Source organism: Monodelphis domestica, chromosome 4 (genome assembly GCF_027887165.1).
Source record: "Monodelphis domestica isolate mMonDom1 chromosome 4, mMonDom1.pri, whole genome shotgun sequence".
NCBI classification, from domain to species: domain Eukaryota; kingdom Metazoa; phylum Chordata; class Mammalia; order Didelphimorphia; family Didelphidae; genus Monodelphis; species Monodelphis domestica.
The window spans coordinates 13,355,488-13,382,312 of record NC_077230.1 but is presented as its reverse complement, the minus strand read 5'-3'; the positions used below and the strand labels follow the sequence as shown (position 1 = coordinate 13,382,312).

Here is a 26,825-nt window from a genome sequence, read left to right as displayed (position 1 = left end):
GTTGAGGCTTGTTAATTAATATTCTCTGGAGCCTGTATCTTAGTTTATATGTTAAATTATTTTTAAAATGAGTAGGAGAAAGGAAAGGTACCAGCCACGTGGGTTGGCTGTTCTCTTGGCAAGCTTCCTCCCCCTGCCAGCTGCACCAGCTTTTCGGCCAGACCTCCGGCATTTCGAAATGTTTGCTGAACCATATATCAAATACATGTCACAGAACCTTACCCCACTGGCACCCTCCGAGCCATCTTCCTGATCCAGCTGCACCTCCTCTCCCCATGATTCTGAACCAAAAGAGCGACTTCTTTTCCCCAGTTGTGCTCCTTGGGAGATCACTTTTCTGGGTCCCTCTGATTTGGTGGGCTCCGGCCTCATTTGAGATCAGAGGCAGGTCTTCTGGGCAGTAGAGCCACATGAAGCAAGAGGCCCCTGGAGCCAGGTGCTGTGAGGCCTCTGGCATCCCCTCAGACTGCATGTGTCCCCCTTATCTTAAGTAGTTTGACAGATAAAGCAGGGTTAGTTCTTAATTCAAAGGTCAGTAATAATTCACAGCCAGGGGGGAAACTTTCCATTTAATAGGAAATGTCACACTGGAAAATCAGCCAGGAGGTAGCCAAAATTGCTTTCTCAACTTTCCCTTGAGACAGAAGTCCTAGAGCTTCTTCAATGTTGCCTTATAAGATCTAACTTCAAATGGCAAATCTCCCTAATCATATTTTAGGATTAAATATAAACTTCCCCAACTTGATCCAGATAGATCAATTTTAAGAATTACCAGGTTCCAATATCCTTTCCTAAAATGTAAGTTCATTCTGGTAGAAACTTCTAACGCCAGTTTAAAAATATTACTTTCTGAAATTCCACATAGACAACAAATACATGAAAATTTACCCTCAAACGCTGAAAAGCACTCTGGACAATTGCTGTAAATCTCTACATGAACAGATATCAAGTTGTATCAGGCTTCATAGCAAAATTAAACATAAGCAGATTTGAAAGTTTCCCTCTCTAGTTACATGTCAGGCTCTCTCTTTCACTCCTGAGTCCCAGAGCTCTGAGGCTGATCCATTTTGTCCGAGAGTTCTCTCGGGAAGTCAGTTCACATCCAGAGTCCGGTGAGCTGGGGGTAGACCTATCGTTTTTCCAGGTTAGGTGGAGAGTGAGATGGCCAGTGGTGAGCTGTTAGGGCCTTCTTTAGATGAGATAGATGTATCCGGCTATCATCTCTTTTTAGCTTTGCAGCAGAAGCTCAGTCACGAAGATTTAATAAGGTTTTTTCTACCTGGCCTTCAAGGCAGCCTTGCATGTCTCTTCCAACAGATGCAAGTCTCCAGGTTCTAGAATGACTGGGAAACAAGATGGCTCAGGCCCCAGAGGTTGTGAATGGGTCTTCAGCTGTACGACAAAAGGGAAATAATTTATAAAGTCAGTAAGCTTAACCTTAACAATCCTGTCCATACATTCTACCAAACCTCTTGATTGGAGTAGGTAAGCATAGTGTAGGAGCTGAAGCACTGGCAGGTCAACAGCTGAGAAACAATCGAATTGATGAAGCAGATTCCTCTTTCTCTTTGGAATTCCCAAGGTGGGAAAATCCTTTCTAGCAAACATTTAGCAACTGGCTCGAGGGCAAGGAAAAGCCTCTACCCATCAGGAAAACATAGCAGGCAGGAGGTTCGTAGAAATCAATCTACTAACTTAAAGAGGGAGAAATAAATGAAATGCTATTATGTTTGATGCAGATTTCACAGAATGGCATATGCACTCACCTAAAGCCTCACCAATACTACTAGGATGTGTGTCAGGGCTTTATGACATGATACCCTCAAAATGCCACCATAAATTAGAAAATTCCTCAGGCTTCTAGGAAAAGTTACAAAAGACTTCAACTAGCAGTTTTTCTTCAATATTTCCTTAAAATCCAATCCAACACAAAAAAGGAAGTCATTAGAATTTAATGCCCCTTTAAAACAAAGAAATATATTTTTAAGTATGTATGTAATGGTTGCATTTCTGGAAAGTTACATTACAAGCTCTCAAGAATTTGGCCACAAATTAGACCACTCCAAGTCTGGCTCTCCTTCCATTGTGCTACCTAGCTTCCCCAAACAGTATTCTTTACTAAGCCCAATTATCTCAAGTACTTCATAAAGGCCTCCAGTTTTCACTCTTTGAAGGAACAATCCCCTTGTCTTTAGGTTCCAGTTTATCATAATTCTACTAATGGAGGGACATCCTTGAAGTCACATTTTTAGTTTGAATTAAGAATCAAAACCGAGTTTTATAAATTCTGATGCCACCATGTAAAATCCCATAAAATTTTTCACATAGCTCAGTTTCAAAGAGGCCTAGCAACACACTTAGTTCCCTTACAATTTTTCTCTATCTACCTTTGCTCTCCCCTGTGACTAAGAAACTCTAAGAAAACCTGCCAAATAGCTGCACTCTAAAACTTCTCTCCTCCTCCCAGCCCAAAATGGCAACTACTCAAGCAGGAGCAGCTTACAAAAACAGGAAGCCAAGCTGTTCACATAGCTTGTCAGGTCTGCTATATTAATCAGAAAGCATTTTCCCATAGGAAACCATACTTCCTTCTCTTCTCAGTTTGCTTTATCTTTACCTCTTAGAATCTAGAGAGAGATAAAAAGAGAGTTGCACTTTCCAATTCTTAATACCTTTTCTTAATATATCAACTTAAACATTAGTTCTATTCGTATGAGTGGCAAATATTCTAAACTGATAGTATTTATGGCCTGTGACAAGGAAATCACTTTAAAAGACTGATATATATTAATTTAAGGTCGCCAAGGAATTCAGCTATGTAATTCCTAAATGAAAACTCAAATCAGCCGTCAACCTTTTATAGAGTTTAATTACAAACAGGATGAAGAAAGGTATTAGAGATAGAGAGAGAGAGGGAGAAAGAAAGAGGAGAGAAGGGAATAGGGCTTAAATACCCCTTCTGTTAGGCTGGGCCAAAAGGCCCAACGCCTTAGATAGCTGGGGCAAAGAAAAGAGATCAGTCCCTATTACTCACGTGACCAAAATGGAGAAACAGTCTCAGTGGCCCCCACCTCCAGCTTCCTTCAGAGCAGCTTCCTTCAGAGCCAGCACAACCTCTCAGAGCCAAAACCTCTCCAACCAACCCCCCTGGTCCTCAGACCCCTCTATCTTTAAGGAAACCATCCAAGTTCCCTCCCCTCAGTTCTCACATCTACCAATCAATGTCCATGTCTTCCCTGTGCCAATGGTGGCTCTAGCTTAACCCAGGACCGCCCAGAGGTCTGTGGCTTTGCACATGTCTGTTGAAGGCCATATTCTCAAATAATTAAATTTTGATCTATGCTGCAGCCCTTTCTAAATCCTGTTAGGACTGAGTGGGGTAGAGATTGTAATTTCCAAGACCTGGTTCTGTCATTCCAAGTATCTCCATTGTATCAATTCTAAAATCAATCATGACTCAAAGAACTTCCTGTTCTATGCTTAAGCATAGGTCAAAGCCCTTTCCATTGTTCAGCAAAAGGTTTCTGTCCTAAAGTAATCTTAAGTAGGGAGGAGGAGGAACCTCTCTTGTCAATGGGGTTCACATTCCAATAGACTATCACTAAGAAATTTTTCAAGTATGAAATTTCCCAGTGGTGAAATTTCCAACATTTATAAGTCTAAGAAATTTTAAGGTTTACAGGCCACTATAGAATAAAACCCCCATCTAAGCATTCTAGAGATACAATCTGGGCAAAGCCCAGAAGTTAAATTCTCAAATTTTCTATAAACAAAAGCTTTTTCTGGAACATTATCACAAGGAACCTTAAGTTATAGCATTTATGTTATGGAGAACTTTGCTCTATATAGTCTAATTTGTCCAAAACAGTTCTGCAGATGTAAATTAAACATAATTTCACAAACTTTAATCTCAGAGTTCAATTTAACCTGGATTTGTGATCTCTAATACTCAGGACCAGTTTCCAATGGAGGTTTGTTAGTTTCTCAGACTTTCTTGTAGCTCCCCTTATGTGTACCACACCATTCCCTCCCCCCAATGTTCATAGTGCAAAGAGAAGAGAGAGAAAAAACCGCTTGCTTTTACAACCATGAGCACGTACACACACACACACACACACACACACACACACACACACACACACACACGCCCACCACAAAATATATGAAGTGGAAGCCACACTTTGGGGTGAAAGGGCCTATCAGAGTCGCCGCCTGTGCCCATGGCCACTGCACTTGGGACAGTAAGGCAGCCCAATTCCCTCCCCCCCTTCTGTGGAGAGCAACAGGAGGGAAAGGCTCAGAGGGAACAGCTGAATCTCCATATGGGGGTGAGTTAAAGACCCTTCCGGCCTAGCCACCCAGAGAGGGAGGGAGAGACCTGAAGGGGTAGACAGGAGGGAAAGAGGGGGTCCAGCGCCCATGGGACCTTACCAAGGCTCCCAATTAGAGTCAAATAAAAGATGAGTTTGGAAATTCAGGGGTTCCCTTAGCTAGACGTACCTACTGAGTAGAATCTATACAGGAATACAAAAGGGTTCCCAGTGGTACCACGTGTCTGGAGTCTGTTCAATAGACAGGCAGTTGGGCAGGAGACTGAATCCTGGTGGAACTTCCAGTTATGTCCGATTGAAGAAAACCAACTGCCAAAGTCATTCAAATAGACTCTAGTTGTGGTCCGACAGATTGCAATCTGGGTCCCCCTCACAGCATTGTGCACCGGGTGGTTGGAATCTCCAAATGAGATACAGGGAAAGGGGTGGTTAAATAGTCTTTTGGAAGGGAGGAACAACCAGGTTATGTGAATTCCCCGGAGTTAGGGCAAGCCAGTATTAGCCAGAGGCTAGGGTGGCTGGAAGGCCCCTGCTGTTCTTAGATTTGTTTGAATGTCCCCTTTTCGGTTGAGTCTTCATTCCTGGGAAAGAGGCAAAACCTATTCAGAGGCCTCTGTAGTTGGCTGTTCTTTGTTTTAGCCTTGGGGGTATGAGGGAGGAGAGTCCCTTCCAATAACAGGGAGAATGGTGGCTGTGTCTGGGACCAGACAAACCTAGAGGGCTCTCCCCAAAGAAGACAGTGTTGTCTTCTTTTGTGTACAGACTTGGGAGTTCCGAAGCTGGGTGACCTAACTCCAAAGCAGAGCCCCGTTTGATGCAGTGACACAACAGCAGTAGGGAGGAATACAAAACGTGGGATGACGGGAAGCCCAAGTCAGGACAGCATGGCTCCATCCAGGGGCAGAAGATTTAAAAGTGGAGAGCCTGGCTTTTTCCGGTCATAATGTCTGGAAGTTTTAAGAAGTTTGGTAGTAGAAGCAGAGCGGCACCCTAGGAAGGTGGCCCCAAACAGGCATAGATGAGGGTCTGCACCCCGCTGAGAGACAGGAGGCAGAATCTAGTTGAGTTTCAGGTGATGGGGCGCCTAGAAGAAAGACCCGGAACCAGAGTCCCTGCGACTGCTTGGTAGAGGCTCTAGATGTAGACTTCGGTCCTCAGCATAGGACAGGCTAGTGAAACTCAGAGAGAATTCAGAGAGAATAGACCAGGAGATCAAGGACTTGAACTCTGAGGAAGGAGGAAGGAAAAGTTCAAGGAGCAGTCTTTGAAGTCGACCAAGATAGGAGGTAAAAACAGGAGCAACATCTATCTGCAAGTTACAGATTTCACCAGTATAAAAGGGAAAGACTCAGGTCTTTCTAAAATTAAAACGGCCTTTGTTAAGCACTTAACACCTGCCAGACACGGGAAAAGATAGACAAAGAAAGTCCAAATAGTCCCTACCCTCAAGTTTACATTCTGTTAACAAGAGAAAACCATAAATAAAATTGTCTAGGTAATAGATACAAAGCATATAAAAGGTGGCATAGATGGGAGCACTAGCTGCTAAGAGACCGGGAGAGAGACTGCCTGCAAACGGGGTATGTGAGCTGGGTCTTAAAGGAAGCCAAGGGGAGTTCCTAAAAAGGGAAGTGAAGCTACCAAGCATGGGGGACAGTCAAGGACAAAGCCACGGAGATGGAGATGGAGCATTGCGTGTGAGGTAGACCGGACCATAAAGTTCCTGGAAGGACAATAGCATAGGAACCCTAGCCAGATGAGAAGTGAGCTGGCTGTGATGAGCATTAAATGCCAAAAGAGTTTAGAGGTCGGACAGAACAAGGGGCATGTGTTGAGTGGAGGGGTGACGTGTTCAAATCTTTGGAATTTAGGAAAATCGCTTTGGGAGGAAAGGAGGAAGGATCGGAGTGATGAGACTTGAATTTGAGATATCAGTTAGGAAGTTAGTGCCGTAGCATAGGGGAAAGCCAGTGAGGATCTGAAATAGCAGGAGGTCTGTGTGAATCAAAAGAGCGGGCTCTATACTAGAGATGTTGTGGAGGCAGAAGTAACTAAATCTGGCAACTCACCAGCTGGGTGGGGACCGTGAGTGCCATGAGACGAGTAGAGCAATGGAGCTCCAAGTCTGGCAGAGGGACAATAACGAGGAAGTTGTGAAGAAGTCTGGGAAAATGACAGTGAGTTCTCTTGGTGATGGGTGGGCTTGGAGGTGCCTTTGGGACGTCCACTTAAAATGTCTAGTGGGTAAGACTAGTCCTCAGGAGAGAAACAAGCTGAAAATAGAGGGCATCCCAAAAGTTTTAGAGCATTTTTAAGCTTTAATAAGTTTAGAAGTATAAATGCTTCAAACCTACCAAAAACATCATTTAAAAGTTCATTTAGGGGGCATCTGGGTAGCTCAGTGAATTCAGAGCCAGGCCTAGAGATGGGAGGTCCTAGGTTCAAATCTGACCTCAGACACGTCCCAGCTGTGTGACCCTGGGCAAGTCACTTGACCCCCACTGCCCAGCCCTTACCACTCTTCTGCCTTGGAACCAATACACAGTATTGACTCCAAGATGGAAGGTAAGGGTTTAAAAAAAAAAGTACATTTAAATTTCTTTCACATATGTCTAGTTATGTGAATTTTGAATTCAGATTGGCATTATGTATGCAATATTTTTTGGATAGCATTTTCTCTAACCAGCGGTTCAGAAAGGCAGATCCTCTGGTGTAGCCATCTCAATCACTGCCCTTACGAGCGATCTCCTTCAGATTTTTTCTCTTGTGGGTTTATGTCAGTTGCCCTATATGCATGAAAACCTCATTCTTTGGATAATATTAAAGCTAGTATTATAAACATAATCCTTTAATCACTAAGGAATAGCTGATGAAAATGCTTACAAAGTTCAACTATTAATCAGCAAGTTCAATATATAGTACCTGATGGTGAATTATGTTGTATTTTAGTAAGAAATGCCACCATTTTAACATTTTAAGTGATTACACCTTAATTTTAAAAATGTATAGCATTTATACTTCTGAAGTTATTAAAGCTTAAGACTTTTTAGAGCACTGTGTACAGCTGTAGGAATTATTTGCATAAAGATTCTAATGAATTCATGGGAGTCAATGAGATCACTATTTAAGAGAATATTGAAACAAAAGAGAAGAGAACACGGGAAGGAGCCTTACAGTATACTCATGGTCCAGCATCATGTGGATGACTAACAAAGATGACTAAGAAGGGCTGGTCAGACAGGTTAGAGGAGAATGGAGAGTAAACAGAGTATCTTGGTGGTAGACAGTATAAAATGCTTGAGAGACATAAAAAATTAGGTCTTTGTCACTAATGGTTTTCAAGCCACAGAGAGAGTGGTCCTGTATTGGGCTGTTAGAAAAGGATTCTGATTGAGACATGGGTTGGACTAGATGGCCTCTGAAGTTCCTTAGAACTTTGACAGTCTATAACAATATTCTCTCAGTGGTACCTATTTTCATTATTTTACCCATGTTGGAAATCTTGGTGCATTCTCTTATATCTTATATCTAATCATTTACCAAGTCCTATCAATTCTAGTTCTGAAATCTCTCTTGAATCGATCGCCTCTTCTCCATTTCTACTGCTATCATCCTAGTGTTCATTTCTGAAGCTTCCTAGCAGCTCTTCCACTTCTATTTTCTTTCCCCTTCAAGTAGCCTTTCACATCATGACCAGACGTCTTCCTTATTGACGTGGTCACATCATTCCTCTGTTCAAGACCTTTCACGTTGTTCCTTCTAGTGATTCTTTTCTCTGGCACCAAACCATTTTCAATATGGTAGCAATCTACCCCTCAAGCTTTATTTAATATTATTCCCTTCCACGTACTCTTTATTTCAGTCAAACCAAAGCACTCATTATCCCCTACCCCATCCCTTTTCTTATATTGCTCCATACACCTGAAATGTTTTGTCCTCCTCTTACATTGCTATTCATCCCATAAAACCCAACTCAAATGTAATTGCCCCCATGAAGCCTCTTCAGATTATTCTCAGATCTCACATAGCACTGTGTAACTCCAATGGACTTAAGTATTATTTCATATTAATAGTTATTTATGAATCATTGTCCCTGCCTGTAATAGACTATAAACTTCCATAAGGGCAAGGACCATGACTTCTATATGTAAGTATTCCAATGCCTAAAATAATGGTTTGTACAGCCTAGGCACGTAATTTTGTTTGAAATTTGGAGAGGAGAGTTTTTCAAGGAGTAGATGGTCAATACTGCAGACATTTTGAGAAACTGAAAACAAGCCAGTGTTATCTTGGCAAGGCATTTAAAAATCTGATTTATGGAGCCACAGGTGATTTATACATATTAAATGATAAAAATGAGTATCTGATAAAAGTAAAATTATTTCTAAACTTTATAAAGATCTAATGTGTTAAATTCTAATATTGTTGAACTTTTTTAAAGAGTAAATTGTATTAAGTTATTACTACTAGGTCTGTATCCCAAAAAGGTTTAGAAAAAAGGGAAAGAACCTATTTGTGCAAAAATATTTATTGCAGCATTTTTTGAGGTATGAAGGAATTAGAGTTTGAGGGGTTGTCTATCAATTGGAGAATGACTGAACAAGTTGTGGTATATGGTTGTAATGGAATACTGTTGTGCTATAAGAAATGACCAACAGAATGCTTTCAGAGAAACCTAGAAAGACTTACATGAACTGCTACAAAGTGAAATGAGTAGAACCAGAAGAATATTGTACACAGTAACAACATTATTTTTTTTTTAACCTCACCTTCCATCTTAGAATCAATACTATGTTTTGGTTCCAAGGCAGAAGAGTGGTAAGGGCTAGGCAGTGGGGTTTAAGTGACTTGCCCAGAGTCACACAGCTGGGAAGTGCACAGCATTGTTTTTTGTTGAATAGCTTTCATTCTCAGCAATACAGTTATCCAAGACAATCCTAGAGACTCATAATGAAAAATGCCAGCTGCCTCCAGAGAAAGAACTGATGCAGACCAAAACGTGCTATATTTTACTTTCTCCTCCTCCTTGTTTTCCTTCTTATTTTTCCATAAAACGACTAATATGGAAAAGTATTTACATGATTGCACATGTAAATTGTATATCAGATTGCTTACTGTCTCAGGAAGTGGGAAGGGAGAGAATATGAAACTCAAAAAAATTTTTAATGATTTTTACATGTAATTGAGGGAAATGAAGTTATTTTTAAAAAGCAAATTACATTTTGTCTTTTAGTGGCTTTTATAAAAGAATTCTAAGTGACTATTCAGATAAATGGAAAGTTATATCTGGTTGTAAAAATATCACAAGTAAACATTGTGACTTCTCAAAAGACATCACCACAGATGGAATTTATTATCTACGTGTACAAGCTTCAAATGGAAGTATCACATCTTTTTGGTCTACTGAGAAAAAATTTGATACTATGATAAAAAGTAAGCAGATAAATATCATAATTCTTCTTAATTGTTGTGTTTTTTTAAGTTTTATTTTTCTAACCAGATTTTGTTTTTCTCCATAAAATATATCTAGCCAATATAGCCCCTCCAAGCATAAAGGTGATACCGAGTGGTGATTCATTCTCTATCTACATTAGTGCTCCAGAAGAATCTGAAAAAAAATTAATGAGCCAGAATTACCCATTAATCTATGAAGTTATTTACTGGGAAAATAATTCAAATATTGAGGTAAACACATGACTACTACTATTTCCCAATTTAAGAGATTCATCTTGACACCAGCTTTTAAAATCTGAGTTAGGGAAATCAGTTAACCATTATTTGTGTTATACCTGCTATATACAGCATCCTGGGAATGCAGAATCAAACTATCTCTAATCTCAAGGTGTTTACATTCTTTTTTCACTTTTTTAAACCCTCACCTTCTGTCTTAGAATTAATACTGTGTATTGGTTCCAGGACAGAAGAGTGGTAAGGGCTAGGCAATGGGGGTTGAGTGACTTGCCCAGGGTCACCCAGCTGGGAAGTGTCTAAGGCCAGATTTGAACCTAGGACCTCTCTTCTCTAGGCCTAGCTCTCAATCCACTGAGCTACCCAGCTGCCCCCAAGGAGCTTACATTCTAGTAATTTGAAGTTGTAAATTTAGAATAATGCCTGAATTTTAAGGCTGTATAATTAACTCAGTTAATCACAAAAGAGAAAATGGTACCCTAGATGGTGTAGGACATCAGTTCATCAACATTAGTTAATTTGTTTCTCCAGATTGCTTTTCCTCTATGAAAAAGTAATCAAAAAAGCAGTCTCTGAAGATCCTGATAGGTGGAAATAGTAAATTTACGTGTTTTTCTTTTTTATCTCCATTGCAAGTCTGAGCAAATTTAAGTGATATCATCATATTGCCTCTGAATCTGTTGTCATAATTGCTCAATAGCATAGATCTTTCACCTTAACATTAGTCAGCCTTCAATTAGCCATGTTTCAGAATAGGAACAGTAGCATCCAAATATTACAGTAGTGATCCAAAATATTACAAGATGATGCATTTCAAAGTCAGATATAACTTCGCTTACATAATCTTTTTCTGCAGGAACAGATTTAATTCTTCACCTTTAGGTTGTATGTTGTCCTATGCCATTTGCATTCTTTGAACACCAATCACCTAATGCAAGGGCAGGCAAAAGTAAAAAATAATAAAGCGACTTATATATTTGAACTTCACAACATAATCATCTCCAGTTAACAGATGAGGAAACTAAGGGCCTTAGAGGGATTAAGTGATTTATCCAAGGCCATTAAACTCATTAGTGATAAAATCAATACTTGGAACTTAGGTCTTTGACTCCAAATTGAACACTAAGTAGAAATCACTTTGGAATTAAATACTTGATGCAAATTGTTCACAAAATGTAATTTCGCATCACCACAATTGAAAATTAACTATTATATTGAAATGTTTATGTAAACTTTTCCCATTTTTCTTTCTTTACAGAACAAATTGAGAGTAAAACAGAAATTGCTTAAAGTTTCTGATTTGCAGCCCCTGACTACGTATTGTTTCAAAGCCAAAGCATTTCTTCAGGATAATAAAAGCAATAAAAGCAGTCAATTTAGTGATGTTGTGTGCAGTAAAATGACACCAGGTCAGTGGAGATTTCTTACGTGTATCTGTTTTGCAAATGAACTTGATAAAAATTATTTTACTCAAATATATAAAGGGATCTACAGCCTCCCAAAACAACAAAAAAATTTTTTTAGAGTATTGATAGTTGCTGTAAAAATGTAATTGTTTTTTTTTACCCTTCAAATATGTAACACCAGGTGAATTAATGTTAAGCCTAAGTCTTTTAGGATGTTTTTCATGAATTGTCTTTGAAATTCCTTAAAGATAATATTTTTTTATTTTTATGTCATTGAATAGATATGTAAAAAGTATTTCAAATGAAAAACTAGCTCAGGTTTTGAACTTCATAGTACAAATATCTCTTCCACATTTTGATTTTCCTCATCATGGTTTTGGTATATTAAGGATCAGCATAAGAAATTAAACAGGAATTTTGAGGGGGAGTTTTACTGAAGCACAGACAACACGCAAAGGCCAGCAGATGACAGAGGAAAAGTTTAGAAAAGCATAAAATATGTGAAGTTTTGTATAACATCAACATGATTTATCTTTTAACACTATAAATATACACAATTTCTTTTTTAAAGTTAAAATAAGAAGTTAAAGTTTGCAAAAAGAGCACAAAAGCCAGTGGGCAACACACAAAGATTAGAAATGTTTATGTTGACCAAATACTTAACACAAATTTTACAATAAGATACTATAAACATCTCATAAGGGAAAAAGAAAAAATTCAAACATCTTCTCTGATATGAAGGGTAGGCCAAAAAAATTTACATGGATTTTCCAGATTGCAAGGGCACTGTGCCCCTAACCTCCACAATGTGGAAAGGATTTCTTTTTTCTCTTTAAGTTAATTTTGTTATCAATTCCATATTCTCTCCCTCTTATTTCCACCTCTCTTTCCCATTGAGAAACTAAGAAAAATAAAACAAAAACCTGCATTAGCTTTGTCCAAAATAATATGCTTCAATCTGTTCCCTGAGTCGATCACCTCTCTATCTGGCAGTGAATAACTATAATTGGCTCATTTGTGTTGATAGTAAATGCTGTATTATCTCAACCATGTCCACATATTTTTGTTTTCATTTATTCTTAATATCTGACTTAAAATCTTGCATGTTTATTTTTTAGAAATTAGATTTTCTGATTTATCACTTTGTTATTTTGTTGGTTCCTTTATCATGTGAGATCTCTTAGTCCCATTGTATTGCCTCTAGTGGTAACTGTAGGTGCTATTTAGAGAATTGTTTCCTTAATCCTATTGTCTCTATTAGATATGTTAGAAACCAGTATACTTCTTTGAGAATAAAGTAAGAGGGGATAATAAGATCTTTCTAAGATTATTAATTCTTAGAATGTGAAAAGACTATAAATCTTATTGACTAAAAAATGGATACTGTGTGTTTGCAGAAAACTACTTTGAAGGGTGTAGCAGAGTTGTTTAATAATAATAATTGCTTAGGAAATATTAAGTTTATAATAAAGAACACAACTACTTTTTCATAATGTTAATATATAATTTATAATGTTAAAAGAAAAAAAAAGCTTTTAGATGTTTCCTATACAGTATAAACCATTCAAGTAAAATCTGATTTTGAATGAACTTGACTGAGAATTTCCTCTACAAATCACCACAAGTGGCTGTCCTACCTCAGCTTAAAGACCTCCAATAATGGGTGTCTATTATATCCTGTTAGCACTCTTTAATTTGGATAGTGTTCATTTTCAGGAACTTTTATCCTTAATTCAAGCCTAAAGCTGTCTTTCTGCAATTTCCACCATTTCTACTTTGAACCTCAGGAGACAAGAATAAGCCCTTACTAAACCTCTTCTTCACAACTCTTCAAATATTTGAAGGCAGCCAGCCTGCCCTAATCTCCTACTATTAGCCATTTTTTCTCTTCTCCAAATTAAAGTCTTGAGTAACTCATGGTTATGAAGTATGGTCATTAGTCAGCAAGTGTCAGCTACTGTAAAAAATGAATTTTGAACTCTGGACTTCAATCCCCACAAGCCCTTGCTCCACTTCCCCAAAATGCTTTATAATCTCACGGAATTCTCAGGTGGGCCGAAGGCTTTTGTGGGATTTTTTGGACTTCCTTTTTGGAGCAGACGCCTCTATTCCATGATGTGAGATTATCTTGTCTAGGCCTCTCTGGCCTAGGCACGTGTTTCTTATCCTGTATTTTCTTTAATCCTTAATCTTTAATAAACCTCATAAAAATATAATACTCCTTACAGAGAGAAACTAATTTCTACCTGCCTCAGTCTCCCCTAAATTTTAATCTTTACACTACCAACAGCTATCCTAAAAGGTGGTACATAGAACTAAATACAGTGCTACTGTGTGAAGGGAATCCCCTGGGGTCTTACCTATGTCCCTGGACTGCTAGTTTTACATCACATGAGTGAGCTCCAAAAAAGGTCACAGGAGAGTGACCTAGGCCCAGTGACCTGGAGAGGATCAAGTTAGGATCCGGGGGTAATGGAGAAGAGATAAAAGAGGGAGTTCCAGGAAGTGGACTCTATTCTCTTGGACTCGTGGAGAGAAGATGGTAGTTGAGATAGATAGCCATGTGGAGAAGTGCCCATGTGGTGAGATTAGAAGAGACTTAAATATCTATCTCTATGCTATTTCAAGTGAATATTAATAAACTCTATGGAAATTAAGAACTGGAGTATTAATTTATTTTTTAATTTTATATAATTAGTCAATTTAGTATATTTTTCCTTGGTTACATGAGTCATGTTCTTTCCCTTCCCTTCCCCAAACCCCTCCCATAGTGGACATGCAACTCCACTGGGTTTTACATGTGTCCTTCATCAAAACCTATTTCCATTTTATTGATATTTGCACTAAGGTGATCATTTAGAGTCTATATCCCCAATCATATCCACATCGACACATGTGATCAAGCAGTTGTTTTTCTTCTGTGTTTCTACTCCCACAGTTTTTCCTCTAAATGTGGATAGTGTTCTTTCTTGTAAATCCCTCCAAATTGTTCTGAATCATTGCATTGCTACTACTAGAGAAGTCCATTACATTCTATTGTATCACAGTGCATCAATCTCTGTGTATAATGCTTCCAATTTTCCCAGCAGTTTTTGTCAAATAGTGGATTTTGGTCCCAAAACCTTATCATAGACAGTCTTGCTGAGATCACTTACTCCAAGTCTATTCCACTGATCCTCCTTCCCAGCCAGTACCATACTGGGTTTTTTTTTGTTGTTGTTTGTTTGTTTTGTTTTGTTTTTTTCCATTTGAATAAGTTTATTTAGTCAATTTAGAACATTATTCCTTGGCTACAATAATCACATTATTTCTTTCCCTCCCCTCCACCCACTCTTCCTGCAGCGAATGCACAATTTCATTGAGTCCTTGTGTCCTTGATCAGAACCTATTTCCATGTTGTTGTTTACACTAGGATATTCATTTAGAGTCTACATCCCCAATCATATCCCTTCGACCCATGTATTCAAGCAGGTGTTTTTCTTCCGTGTTTTCACTCCCGCAGTGTTTCCTCTGGATGTGGATAGTGGTTTTTCTCGTAGGTTCCTCCGAGTTGTTCAGGGTCATTGCATTGCCACTAATGGAGAAGTCCATTACATTCTATTGTACCACAGTGTATTAGTCTCTGTGTACAATGTTCTCCTGTTTCTGCTCTTTTTGCTCTGCATCACTTCCTGGAGGTTGTTCCAGTTCTCATGGAAGTCCTCCACTTTATTATTCCTTTGAGCACAATAGTATTCCATCACCAACATATACCACAATTTATTCAACCATTCCCCAATTGAAGGGCAGCCCCTCATTTTCCAATTTTTTGCCACCACAAAGAGCGCAGCTATGAATATTTTTGTACATGACTTTTTCCTTATTATATCTTTGGGGTACAAACTGACCAGTGCTATGACTGGATCAAAGGGCAGGCAGTCTTTTAACTCCCTGTGGGCATAGTTCCAAATTGCCCTCCAGAATGGTTAGATCAATTCACAACTCCACCAGCAATGAATTAATGTCCCAACTTTGCCACATCCCCTCCAGCATTCATTACTTTCCATTGCTGTCATGTTAGCCACTCTGCTAGGTATGAGGTGATACCTCAGAGTTGTTTTGATTTGCATTTCTCTAATTATAAGAGATTTAGAACACTTTTTCATGTGCTAATTAATAGTTTTGGTTTCTTTAACTGAAAATTACCTATTCATGTCCCTTGCCCATTTTTCAATTGGAGAATGGTTTGATTTTTTTGTACAACTAGTTTAGCTCTTTATAAATTTGAGTAATTAGACCTTTGTCAGAGGTTTTTGTAATGAAAATTATTTCCCAATTTGTTGCTTCCCTTCTAATTTTGGATGCATTCGTTTTGTTTGTACAAAAACTTTTTAATTTGATGTAATCAAAATTATTGATTTTACATTTTGTGGTTTTTTTTTCCTGGCTCTTGCTTGGTTTTAAAGTCTTTCCTTTCCCAAAGATCTGACAAGTATACTATTCTGTGTTTGCCTAATTTGGTAATAGTTTCCTTCTTTATATTCAGGACTTTCACACATTCTGAGTTTATCTTGATGTAGGATGTGAGATGTTGATCCAAGCCTAATCTCTCCCTTAATGTCTTTCCATTTTCCCAGCAGTTTTTATCAAATAGTGGGTTTTGGTCCACAAAACTGGGATCTTTGGGCTTATCATAGACTGTCTTGCTGAGGTCATTTACTCCAAGTCTATTCCACTGATCCTCCTTTCTGTCTCTTGGCCAGTATCATATTGCTTTGATGACCACTGCTTTATAGTATAGTTTGAGATCTGGGACTGCAAGGCCACCTTCCTTCACATTTTTTTTCATTATTTCCCTGGATACCCTTGATCTTTTGTTCTTCCAAATGAACTTTGTTATGTTTTTTTCTAATTCAGTAAAAAAGTTTTTTGGTAGTTCAGTGGGTATGGCACTAAATAGATAAATAAATTTGGGTAGGATGATCATTTTTTATTATATTAGCTCATCCTACCCATGAGCAATTAATGTTTTTTCAATTGTTTAGATCTAGTTTTAATTGTGTGGAAAGTGTTTTGTAGTTGTGTTCATATAGTTCCTCTGTTTTGGCAGATAGATTCCTAAGTATTTTATATTGTCTAGGATGATTTTATTTATTTTTTTAAACCCTTACCTTCCATCTTGGAACCACTACTGTGTATTGACCAGAAGAGTGGTAAAAGTTAAGTAATGGGGTTAAGTCACTTGCCCAGGGTCACACAGCTAGGAAGTGTCTGAGCCCAGATTTTAACCTAGGACCTCCCATCTCTAGGCCTGTCTCTCAATCCACTGAGCTACCCAGTAGCCCCCTGTCTAGAGTAATTTTAAATGGTATTTATCTTTCTAATTCTTTCTGCTGAGATGTGTTGGAAATATAAAGAAATGCTGATGACTTATGTGGATTTATTTTGTATCCTGCAACTTTGCTAAACTTGTTGATTATTTCCACTAGTTTTTTTAATTGATTCTGTAGGATTCTTTAATTAGACCATCATATCATCTGCAAAGTGATAGCTTGGTCTCCTCATTGACTATTTTAATATCTTCAATTTCTTTTTCTTCTCTAATTGCTACTGCTGATGTTTCTAGTACAATATTAAATAATAGAGGCGATACTGGGCATCCTTGTTTCACTCCTGATCTCATTGAGAAGGCTTCTAGTTTCTCCCCATTGCAGATGATGTTTACTGATGGTTTTAGATGTGTACTGTTTATTATTTTTAGGAAAGGCCCTTTTATTCCTATACTTAATAGTGTTTTCAATAGGAATGAGTGTTGTATTTTGTCCAAGGCTTTTTCGTGCATCTGTTGAGATAAGCATGTGATTTTTGTCAGCTTGCTTATTAATATGGTCAATTATGTGGATGGTTTTCCTGATATTGAACCATCCTTGCATTCCTGGTATGAATCCCACCTGTTCATAATGAAAAACCCTCTTGATCACTTGCTGGAGTCTTTTTACTAGTATTCTATTTAAGATTTTTGCATCTGTATTCATTAAGGAGATTGGTCTGTAGTTTTCTTTCTCTGTTTTTGACCTGCCTGGATTTGGAATCAGTACCATATTTGTGTCATCAAAAGAATTTGGTAGAACTCCTTCTTTACTTATTCTGTCAAATACTTTGTATAATATTGGGATTAGTTATTCTTTGAATGTTTGATAGAATTCACTTGTGAATCCATCAGACCCTGGGGATTTTTTCTTAGAGAGTTCTTTAATGGCTTGTTCAATTTCTTTTTCTGATACAGAATTATTTAAGTATTCTATTTCTTCTTCTGTTAATCTAGGCAATTTATATTTTTGTAAATATTCATCCATATCACCTAGATTGCCACATTTGTTGCCATATAATTGGGCATAATAGCTTTTAATGATTGCCTCAATTTCCTCTTCATTAGAGGTGAGGTCTCCCTTTTCATCTTGGAGACTGCCAATTTGGTTTTCTTCTTTCTTTTTTTTAATTAGATTTACCAGTACTTTGTCTATTTTTTTTCAAAATACCAGTTTCTAGTCTTATTTATTAATTCAATAATTCTTTCACTTTTGGTTTTATTAATTTCTCCAATTTTTAGAATCTCTAATTTAGTTTTCATCTGGGGATTTTTAATTTGTTCACTTTCAAGTTTTTTGATTTGCATGTCCAATTTGTTGACCTCTGCCCTCCCTAATTTGTTAATATATGAACTCAAGGATATAAATTTCCCCCTTAGTACTGTTTTGGCTGCATCTCAAAGGATGTCTCATCATTGTCATTTTCTTCAATGAAATTATTGTTTCTATGATTTGTTCTTTAACCAATTTTGGAGAATCCTGTTATTTAATTTCCAATTAATTTTTTATTTGACTCTCCATATATCCTTACTAATTATTATTTTATTGCATTATGATCTGAAAAGGTTGCATTTATTATTTCTGCTTTTTTGCACTTGTTTGCCATGTTTTTATACCCTAGTACAAGGTCAGTCTTTTTGAATGAACCATGTGCTGCTGAAAAGAAGGTGTATTCCTTTTTGTCCCTATTTATTTTTCTCCACATATCTATTAACTCTAATTTTTCTAAGATTTCATTTACTTCTCTTATCTCTTTCTTATTTATTTTTTGGTTTGATTTATCTAGATCTGATAGAGGAAGGTTCAGATCTCTACTAGTGTAGTTTTACTATCTATTTCCTCCTTCAACTCCACTAGTTTATCCTTTAGAAATTTGGATGCTATATCATTTGGTGCATACATGTTGAGTACTGATATTTCCTCGTTGTCTATACTGCCTTTTATCAGGATGTAATTACCTTCCCTATCTCTTTTAATCAGATCTATTTGTACTTTGACTATGTCAGATATCATGATTGCAACTCCTGCCTTCTTTTTCTCAGTTGATGCCCAATAGATTTTTCTCCAACCTTTAATCCTTACCCTGTGAGTGTCTACCTGCCTCATGTGTGTTTTCTTCTAGACAACATATGGTAGAATTTTGGTTTATAATCCACTCTGCTATTTGCTTTTGTTTTATGGGTGAGTTCATCCCATTCGCATTCAAAATTATGATTGCCACTTGTGTATTCCCCAACATTTTGATATCCTCTCCTAGTTCTGTCCTTTCTTCTTTCGCTATATCCTTTTAAACCAGTGATTTGCTTTTAATAAGTGCCCCTGATCCCCACCTATATTATACTTCCCTTTCCCCCACTCCCTTTTTGTCCCCTTCTTATTTTTTTTAGGGTCTGTTAAGTTCCCTCGCCCCTCCCTTTCCATACTCCCTGCCCCACTCTCCCCCTTGTTTTTTCCCTTCTCACTTTTCCTGTAGGGTTAAGATAGAATTCAATACCCCAATGGATCTAGATGCTCTTCCCTCTCAGAATTTATTTCACTGAGAATAAGGTTTAAGTATTACCTATTAGCACTCTCTTCATAGATTAACTTGAATTCCTTTTTTTTTTTCAGGTAAACTGGCAGTATCCTGGATTATAGTCATTTGCATTGTTTGTCTTATGATGCTAGTCCTTGTATTTTATTGTTCAAAAGTTCTATTAAAACAGGTAAAACATATATTCTCTCCATCTTGGAAACCTCCTTCAAGTATGAGTGAGGTATGTGGTATTTTTTTCCCTCTTCTTTTGGAGGGATACAGAATGTACAGAATTCTGATCCCTCAAAAAAAATTCTTAAAACCTATAGAATGTTTGAATTCACTTAAAATTTACTGCTAAAAATGCAGAAAATCTTATAGGCTGATTTAGACATTTCCTCAAAGTTGTCGTAAATCTATAAATGATGTAATAGCTATGATTAAATAGAAGTCAAAGAATAGCAGGATTTGCTAACAAATGCCACACTCATCTGACAAATTGGAGTCTGTGACACTTAATGTTTGCTATTTTTAAGTTTTTGAAACATGATATGAAAATGAAATAAGAATAAATAATGATATATTAAGGTATGTGAAATAACTGATGAAAGGCCTAATATACATCTGAGTCTATATCATTAATATAAATTATACTATTTCTGTGTTTAAAATAAACTTATAAATACTCAGTTGCTTTGGGCAAATACCACATTGTCTAAATCCTAGAAGTAAATAAACAACATCACAGTTATCTTTCTTCATTAGTGAGTTCAGTGACTAGGTCGGTCACAGTCTTGTTTTCTATCCCAGTTCTTATCAACTTAATTATTTATGCTGATAACCCTTAGATCACAGTGGCCTCCAAGTTCATATGAATCTTCTTAAATCTCATGACCTCTCTTTCTGTTTAATAAGGGTGGCCATATTTAGACACCTTCTACCCTAATTGCCACCTTTAAAATTCCCCTTGTTGATCACTGTCTCTTATTCTCCACAGTCCTACTGACTTGTGGCTCCTCCATCTTCTCTGTCTATATTTAACCTTTAGTTCCTTAGGGTTCCCTGTTGTCCCAGTCCATCACCCCGATCCATCTTTCTTACTTTTCTCCCTTCAACCTTGATCCTAAAATTAACTGGTTTGGCAAGACTCTGTACTCTGCTGTTCCCACCCCACTAATCCTCAACTCATGGTCATCTCCATCGTTTGCCTTCTTTGGTCTTACTCATCACTGACCAACTGCTATAACAAGCGATGGCCCTGTGGAGAGTTGGTTTGCCACAAGCTACCACATCTCAATTGAGTCCTCACAGAAACTCAGCAGTGCTTTTAACTCTTCTCTGAGTGACGTGACCACTTTTTCCAGCGGAGACGTTCTTGTTCACAAATATCTTGCAATGCAACATTAGAAGCTCTAACTACATGTGCAAGGTGTCATGTTAGACATTGGCGATCAAAGGGAAAAAATGAAATAATCCCTTCTCTCAGAAAAGATAATTTTGTGCCATCTTCCCTCTCAACAGATGGCCCCACCTCCTTCCCTACTAAAAAGTAGGTCTTTGGAGGTCATCTTCCTTCCTCACCCTGAATCTTTTCTCATCCTTACAACCTTTGCGTCTTCTGTTTCATAGTATAAAGAGTCATTGCCCAAGCTGATTCTTTCACTTTTACCCCTCAATTTCATCACTTCTCTAATATCCAGATTGAACCATTTAGAAGTTACAAAAAGGAGTTTATTCAGCCATGGCAGAGAGGAAATAGTCATATCATAAAGATATGTTAAGCACGGCTAAAACATTTACTATTCATTTGGGGATAGCTTCCCTGATCCTGTGTTCCCACAGCAATCTGTAGTTAGAAACATAGAGAAGGAAACAAGTGACCACTCGGGCCCTAACCTTTATATTTTGGGTGTCAGGAGCACCCTTTTTGTACATGTTTATTTTGTACCAATGGCCTGAGCCTTTAGGGATCTCTTCACCAAATTAATTCTCAGTACATTTTAGGGAAAGGCCACATTAGTCCACCTGGGGCATGACCATGGTTTTTCTTGGGTCTCATCTTCTTTTACCTTTCTTCAGCATTCTGCACTACTGACCACCTCTTCTTTCTTCCATGACCCTGGTCCCTCTAGGTTTTTCACCCTGTTATGCATTCCTTCTTGATTTGTTTTATTTAGTTCGTCTTCCTGTCCTTTAAGCATGAGTAGTATCCCCCAGGCCTTCTTTTCTCTTCCTTCCCCTACGTGTCCTGACATCTTCCTTACTCAGTCTGCCACCAGCCTAGTTCAGACTTTTCTTATCTCATCTGAATTATGATAGCCCTCTCACAATTCTCTTTGCCTGTATTCTCTTCTCTCTCTCTTCCATTCTTCATACAGCTACCAAAATGATCTTTTTTAAGAACAGATCTGAACATGGTAATTTCCTTGCTCAGAAACCTTCACTGATTCCCTATTTATTTCAAGAATAAAATTCAGACTCCTTAGCCCAGTTTTTAAAGTCCTTAACAGTCTAGACGCAACCACCCTTTCCTTACTTAGCTACTCACCAAACTTGATACTCATTTCACCCAGTTGACATCATCCCCTGGGCCTCAGATGCCCCTTTTCCCCATCTGTACTATAGAACCTTTTTCTTCCTTGAGGAGTCAGCGTGGATGCCATCTTTCTTCAGTGAAGATGTCCAAGTTCTAGCTAAAAGTAGCTTTTTCTTTCTCAGATTTCCTAGAGCAATTTGACTCTTGACTTTGCCTTCATCACAGCCTGCTTTGTATTATACTTATCTATGACTATATCACGTTCCTCCTCCAGTAGAGTGCAGATTCTCTGAGGACTGCCTTTTAAACAATCTTGGTATTCTCAGAGCATAAGACAATTCAATAAACATTTATGACGCACTTCCTAGGTACAGGGCTGTGAGCTGAGTGCTGAAGATATAGTACAACAAAGCAATGCAATCCTTGTCCTCCGGGAACTTCTCTGTATCATATCTACATGGTATGCCAGTTTAAGAAATGTCCCTTGAGGAACCCGAATTTAAGAAGTATCAATTCCAAGAGAATCAAAAGTAGCTTTTAGCATAAGAGGTATTAGCTTAAAATCAGCCAGAAGTCCTACAAGAAGATGCAGAGATGGAAAATGAAATGTTGATTTCATGGAATAGATAATGCCCCTTTTCATTATTCTTACCCTGAAATCCCAAATATAAGGAGGAGTATAATAAAGCTTTCTAGTTTCCGTTTCTTTAACTTAAAGCATCAGTTCTGAGCACCTAAGTGTTAAAAAAATGTATATGACTAAAGACAGATTTCCTCAGTCAAGGGTATAACTGAATGGTAGGACTAGAACTTGACAACCATATTAACTTAATAATGTTAAATTAATTTTTTTCTGTTCTCTTTTTTTTTTTCATTAGAGGTTCTCTGATCAACCATTGAAAAATCTGCTTGTCGCTTCAGAAGAACAAACAGAAAGTTGTATAATTGAAGAAACAAATATTGTTATGTTAGAAGAAACAGATCAAAATGGGAAAAGTGATGTTATTTGTAGTAAACAAGACAATCAAGATTCAGGAAACTTTTCCAACAAGGATGAAACTAGTAGTAGTAGTAAAGTGACTGAAGAAGCGCTACAACTAGAAACTATGCCACAGTAAACATACCTTGCCAAAGGTCAGCCTGGGAGCCTGAGTCCCGTGCCCTCCTGAGCATTTCTGAGAGAATTTGGACAGAGGAATGAAGCCTAACCTTAGAGTTTAAGCTCCCAAATTCTTAGTTAATGCTTCTCTATTTAAAAGTGGAACTCCTGGGGGCCACCAAGCGGCACAGTAGATACAGCGCCAAGACTGGAGTCAGGTGGACCTGGGTTCAAATGGGACCTCACTTCCTAGCAGTGTGACCCTGAGCAAGTCACTTAATCCCAGTTGCCTAAGTCTTGCCACTCTTTTGTCTTAGAATTGACACTAAGATAGAAGACAAGGGTGACATAAAAATAAAAAACATCATGAAATTCCTGGAATTTAGAGCACAACCGCCAGGCACCCAAAGCCAGAAGTTGGACACCTGCCTCTACGTGACCTGCAAACGTGACTTGTTCCTGTTTCATGGCTCACGACATTCAGCGAATTGGGGGGGGGGGGGGGCTGCTAAATCTTTTACATGTATCTTTAGTAGAGATGTAGCCTCTGGGCGAGCCACGGGCAGCCTTCCTTTAAACCAAGGCGGCCCACCACGAACAAACGCCCTCTCCTGGGCCTCTTTGGGAGCCAGTTAAAAGCAGCGTTTCGTTTTCTGTTTGTTTAAAAACAGTCTCATTAGGAGACAGGAAAACACCGGCCGGGTGCCGGAGCTACACTACCTCCGACTAGTTAGAGTGCAACTTCCTTTGAACAGGTTCCTTCATCGCCTTTAAATCAAAGAAACCCCCGGAATCACGTGACAGCCTCGCGCGGCGCCCTTTCCGTGCGGCATGACAGCCGAGCCCAGGAGCGCAGAGGTCACAGACCTAAGGGGCCCCTCCCTGCCGTGCTAGTGACCTGCTACAACAGCGACTTCGTGTTGTTTACAGTCCCGAAATTGTCTGCTGAGGAGCGTGTTCTGAAGGCTCTTTACAAGGCTTGGCGTCTCCAGGAACAACCCGCATTTATGTCGTTCTCCGAGTCCTTTTATCCCAGCCGCGCGCGCGAGGAGGAACGAAGACACCTACAGAGGAAGGCCGTCATTTAGGTTGTGGGACACTAAATGGCCTGTCCGTGGCCTCACCGCGTACCACACAGTACAAAGCAGAGTACAAAGCAGAGTGTGAACCCGGGGCTTCCGACTCGAGGGCAGCCAGTGCTGCGCTCTGGCTCTCGGTATGAAGCTTCCTCATGACATGGGAGACTACAGAGGCCGAGAAAGAAATGGGAGCGGACAGCATCAGATGTGGGGCCCGCCACCCCTCGTTCGACCCCCTCATTTTATACCTGAGGCGGCGGCGGTGCGGAAGTTTGTCGTTCGTGCCGGGCCGTCTGAGTAATAAGTCGCCGTGCCATTCGGCGTCAGTGCCACGTGGCATGCACCGACTCCAGCGCGGGAGAAAAATGAGTAACGAGGCCACCGTCTTGTGAATGCACTCTAGACGCAGGTTGGCTTCTCCCTGCTACACACGGATTTTTCCGGCCGTTTTCCCCTCCTCTTCGGCCAAGCTTTTATTAGCCTACGGAACATGCAAGCCTCTTTTTTAAAAAATCCTGTGCTTTCCTAATGAATGATGTTTACACTGTCTGCTCTTTACATTACCCATAGTGTTCCTCTGCTAGCACGGATCACGGAAATTTGACTTTTAGGGAGATTTTCCACACATTCTGATGCCCTAAGAAGTTGGGAAACCAGCCGGCACAGCATTGGCTGTGGGCCTAATTTGATGTTTTCCGGCCCAGGTATCCGTGAGTCATTCAACACCCTCCATTACTAGCTTTCCTGGGCGTGTATCGGAGCACAGGGCAGTTGCTAATGCTCCATTGCTACTTGGGGGGTGTAAGGGGAAATGGCTTTGTTCCGAATCCGCTCTGGTACGAACTGATTGTAGATACACTTTTGTATACGCTTGTGTGTGAACACATTATCTCATTACATTATTATAGGAGATACACATTATCTCCTATAAAATGGGAGCACCTTAAAGGCAGGGATGGGTTTTTATTGTTTTGTTGTCTTTGTATCCATCGTGTCTAGCCCACTACCTGGCCCGGAACCCACTTTTAATGGATGTTTTTTCTAGAACCTTTATTTTTTAAAAAATGTTTCTTACATGTAATTACATGTAAAAAAGGCTTAACTTTTGTTTCTTAAAATCGAGTTCCAAATTTTCTCCTTCCTTCTTCCCTGCCCTCCCTCAAGGCAAGGAATTGGGTCTCGGTTGTATATGTGCAGTTATGCAAAATGGATTTTCATATTAGTCATGTTGTGAAAGAAAAGAGACCAAAAAATAAAAAATGGGAAAACAATTTTAAGGTGTTTTTTAATGGCATATTTTGATCTGCATGTAGACTCCTTTTTCGACATGAGGCCTTGGGAATGGTCTTAGATGATTGTATTGCTGAGCATGGCCAAGTCACTCACGTTTGGTCATTGTACAATATTGTTCCCGTGGACAGTGTTCTCCTGGTTTTTCTTACTTCGCTTTGCATCAGTCCATGTAAGTCTCACCAGGTTTTTCTGAAGGCGTTCTGGCCATCATTTCTTACAGCACAATACTGTTCGGTGACATTCATATACCACAACTTGTTCAGCCCTTCCCAGTCAGTAGACATCCCCTCAATTTCCAATTTGCCACCGAATAATTAACTGCTAGAAATATTGTTATACGTATACATCCTTTTCTTTTTAAAAAAATCTCTTTAAAATAGAAAACAGTTGTTTTGCTGGGTCAAAGAATAGGCATCGTTTTATAGCTTTTTGACGATAGTAACAAATTGCTTTTCAGAATGGATGGATCAGTTCAGAACTTCACCAATTGTGTATTAAGCGTCCCAATTTTCCCACATCCCCTCTAACATTTGTCCTAGTCATTGTCACCCTATCCCTCCCCAAAAATATTTTGCTTCTGCCACATTCTGCCCTCCTTTCTCTCAGTCCCCCCTTCTATTTATCCCTCTCCTCTCCTACTTCTCTGTAGGTAAGACAGATGTTTATACCCAATTGAGTGTGTGTTATTCCTACTTTGAACTAATTCCGATGGAGAATAAGGTGCAAGTGTTGTCTGCCACCCTACCTCCCATTTTCTCCACTATAAAAACTCTTTTGAACCTCTAATTTACCCCATTCTACTTTTCCTCTCCTCCCGTTTTATTTTTCTGGATATCATTCCATCATAGCCTTTCTACACTTCTAACTGTTCTAAAAGGGATAAAGTTCTCAAAAGTTTCACCTTCCCGCGTAGGAATGTAAACCATTTAAGCGTGTTGTATCCCTTATATTCTCTCTCTTCTGTCTCTCTTTGGATGCTTCTCTTGAGAATTACATTTAAAAGTCAGATTTTCTATTCAGGTCTGGTCTTGTCATCAAGAATGTTTGAAAGTCCTCAATTTTATTATGTATCCATTTTTCCCTGAAAGGATTTTCTCACCAATTACATGTAATAACAAGGTTCTACATATCCTAAATTATATGATCGAACTTATCTCCCCCCTCCCTCCCCTCCCTGCTGCCTCCTGGTGCTACAGGGAATGCAGTCTGGGTAATACATGTATTATTATGCAAAGCATTTCCACATTGTTCATTATTGTAAAAGAACACTTGTGTAAAAACCTAAACTGCAAAATAAAAACCCAAATAAACTAAAGTGGAAAATCATATACTTTCATCTTCATTCCAACTCCAATGGTTCTTTTCTGAAGGTGGATAGCATTTTTTGTCAAAAATTCCCCAGAATTGTCCTGGGTCATTGTATTGCTGAGAGAAGCTAAGTCTATCACAGTGGATCATTCCACAGGGTTCTCCTGGTTCTGCTTATTTCACTCTGCATCAGTTCACGAAGGTCTTTCCAGCTCTTTCTAA

At 38.8% G+C, this 26,825-nt stretch overlaps 1 protein-coding gene and 1 long non-coding RNA gene across 2 annotated transcripts in view; one reads left to right on the top strand and one right to left on the bottom strand.

Annotated features, from left to right (window-relative positions):
- The window catches only part of IFNAR1 (interferon alpha and beta receptor subunit 1), a 31,710-nt gene extending 5,089 nt beyond the window's left edge, over positions 1 to 26,621 (top strand). The window contains exons 5-9 of the mRNA XM_016433160.2: positions 9,565 to 9,764; positions 9,862 to 10,016; positions 11,278 to 11,428; positions 19,384 to 19,529; positions 22,703 to 26,621. Coding sequence (XP_016288646.1) covers positions 9,565 to 9,764; positions 9,862 to 10,016; positions 11,278 to 11,428; positions 19,384 to 19,529; positions 22,703 to 22,942 — 892 coding nt within the window. The 3' untranslated portion in view covers positions 22,943 to 26,621. The remainder of the gene's footprint in view (positions 1 to 9,564; positions 9,765 to 9,861; positions 10,017 to 11,277; positions 11,429 to 19,383; positions 19,530 to 22,702) is intronic.
- On the bottom strand, positions 551 to 5,504 carry LOC103091909 (uncharacterized). The gene is made up of 2 exons (XR_466939.2): positions 4,501 to 5,504; positions 551 to 1,392 (listed from the first exon to the last, which is right to left on the bottom strand). It is a non-coding gene; the product is annotated as an uncharacterized LOC103091909 (long non-coding RNA).
- Positions 26,622 to 26,825: the final 204 nt, after the last annotated feature.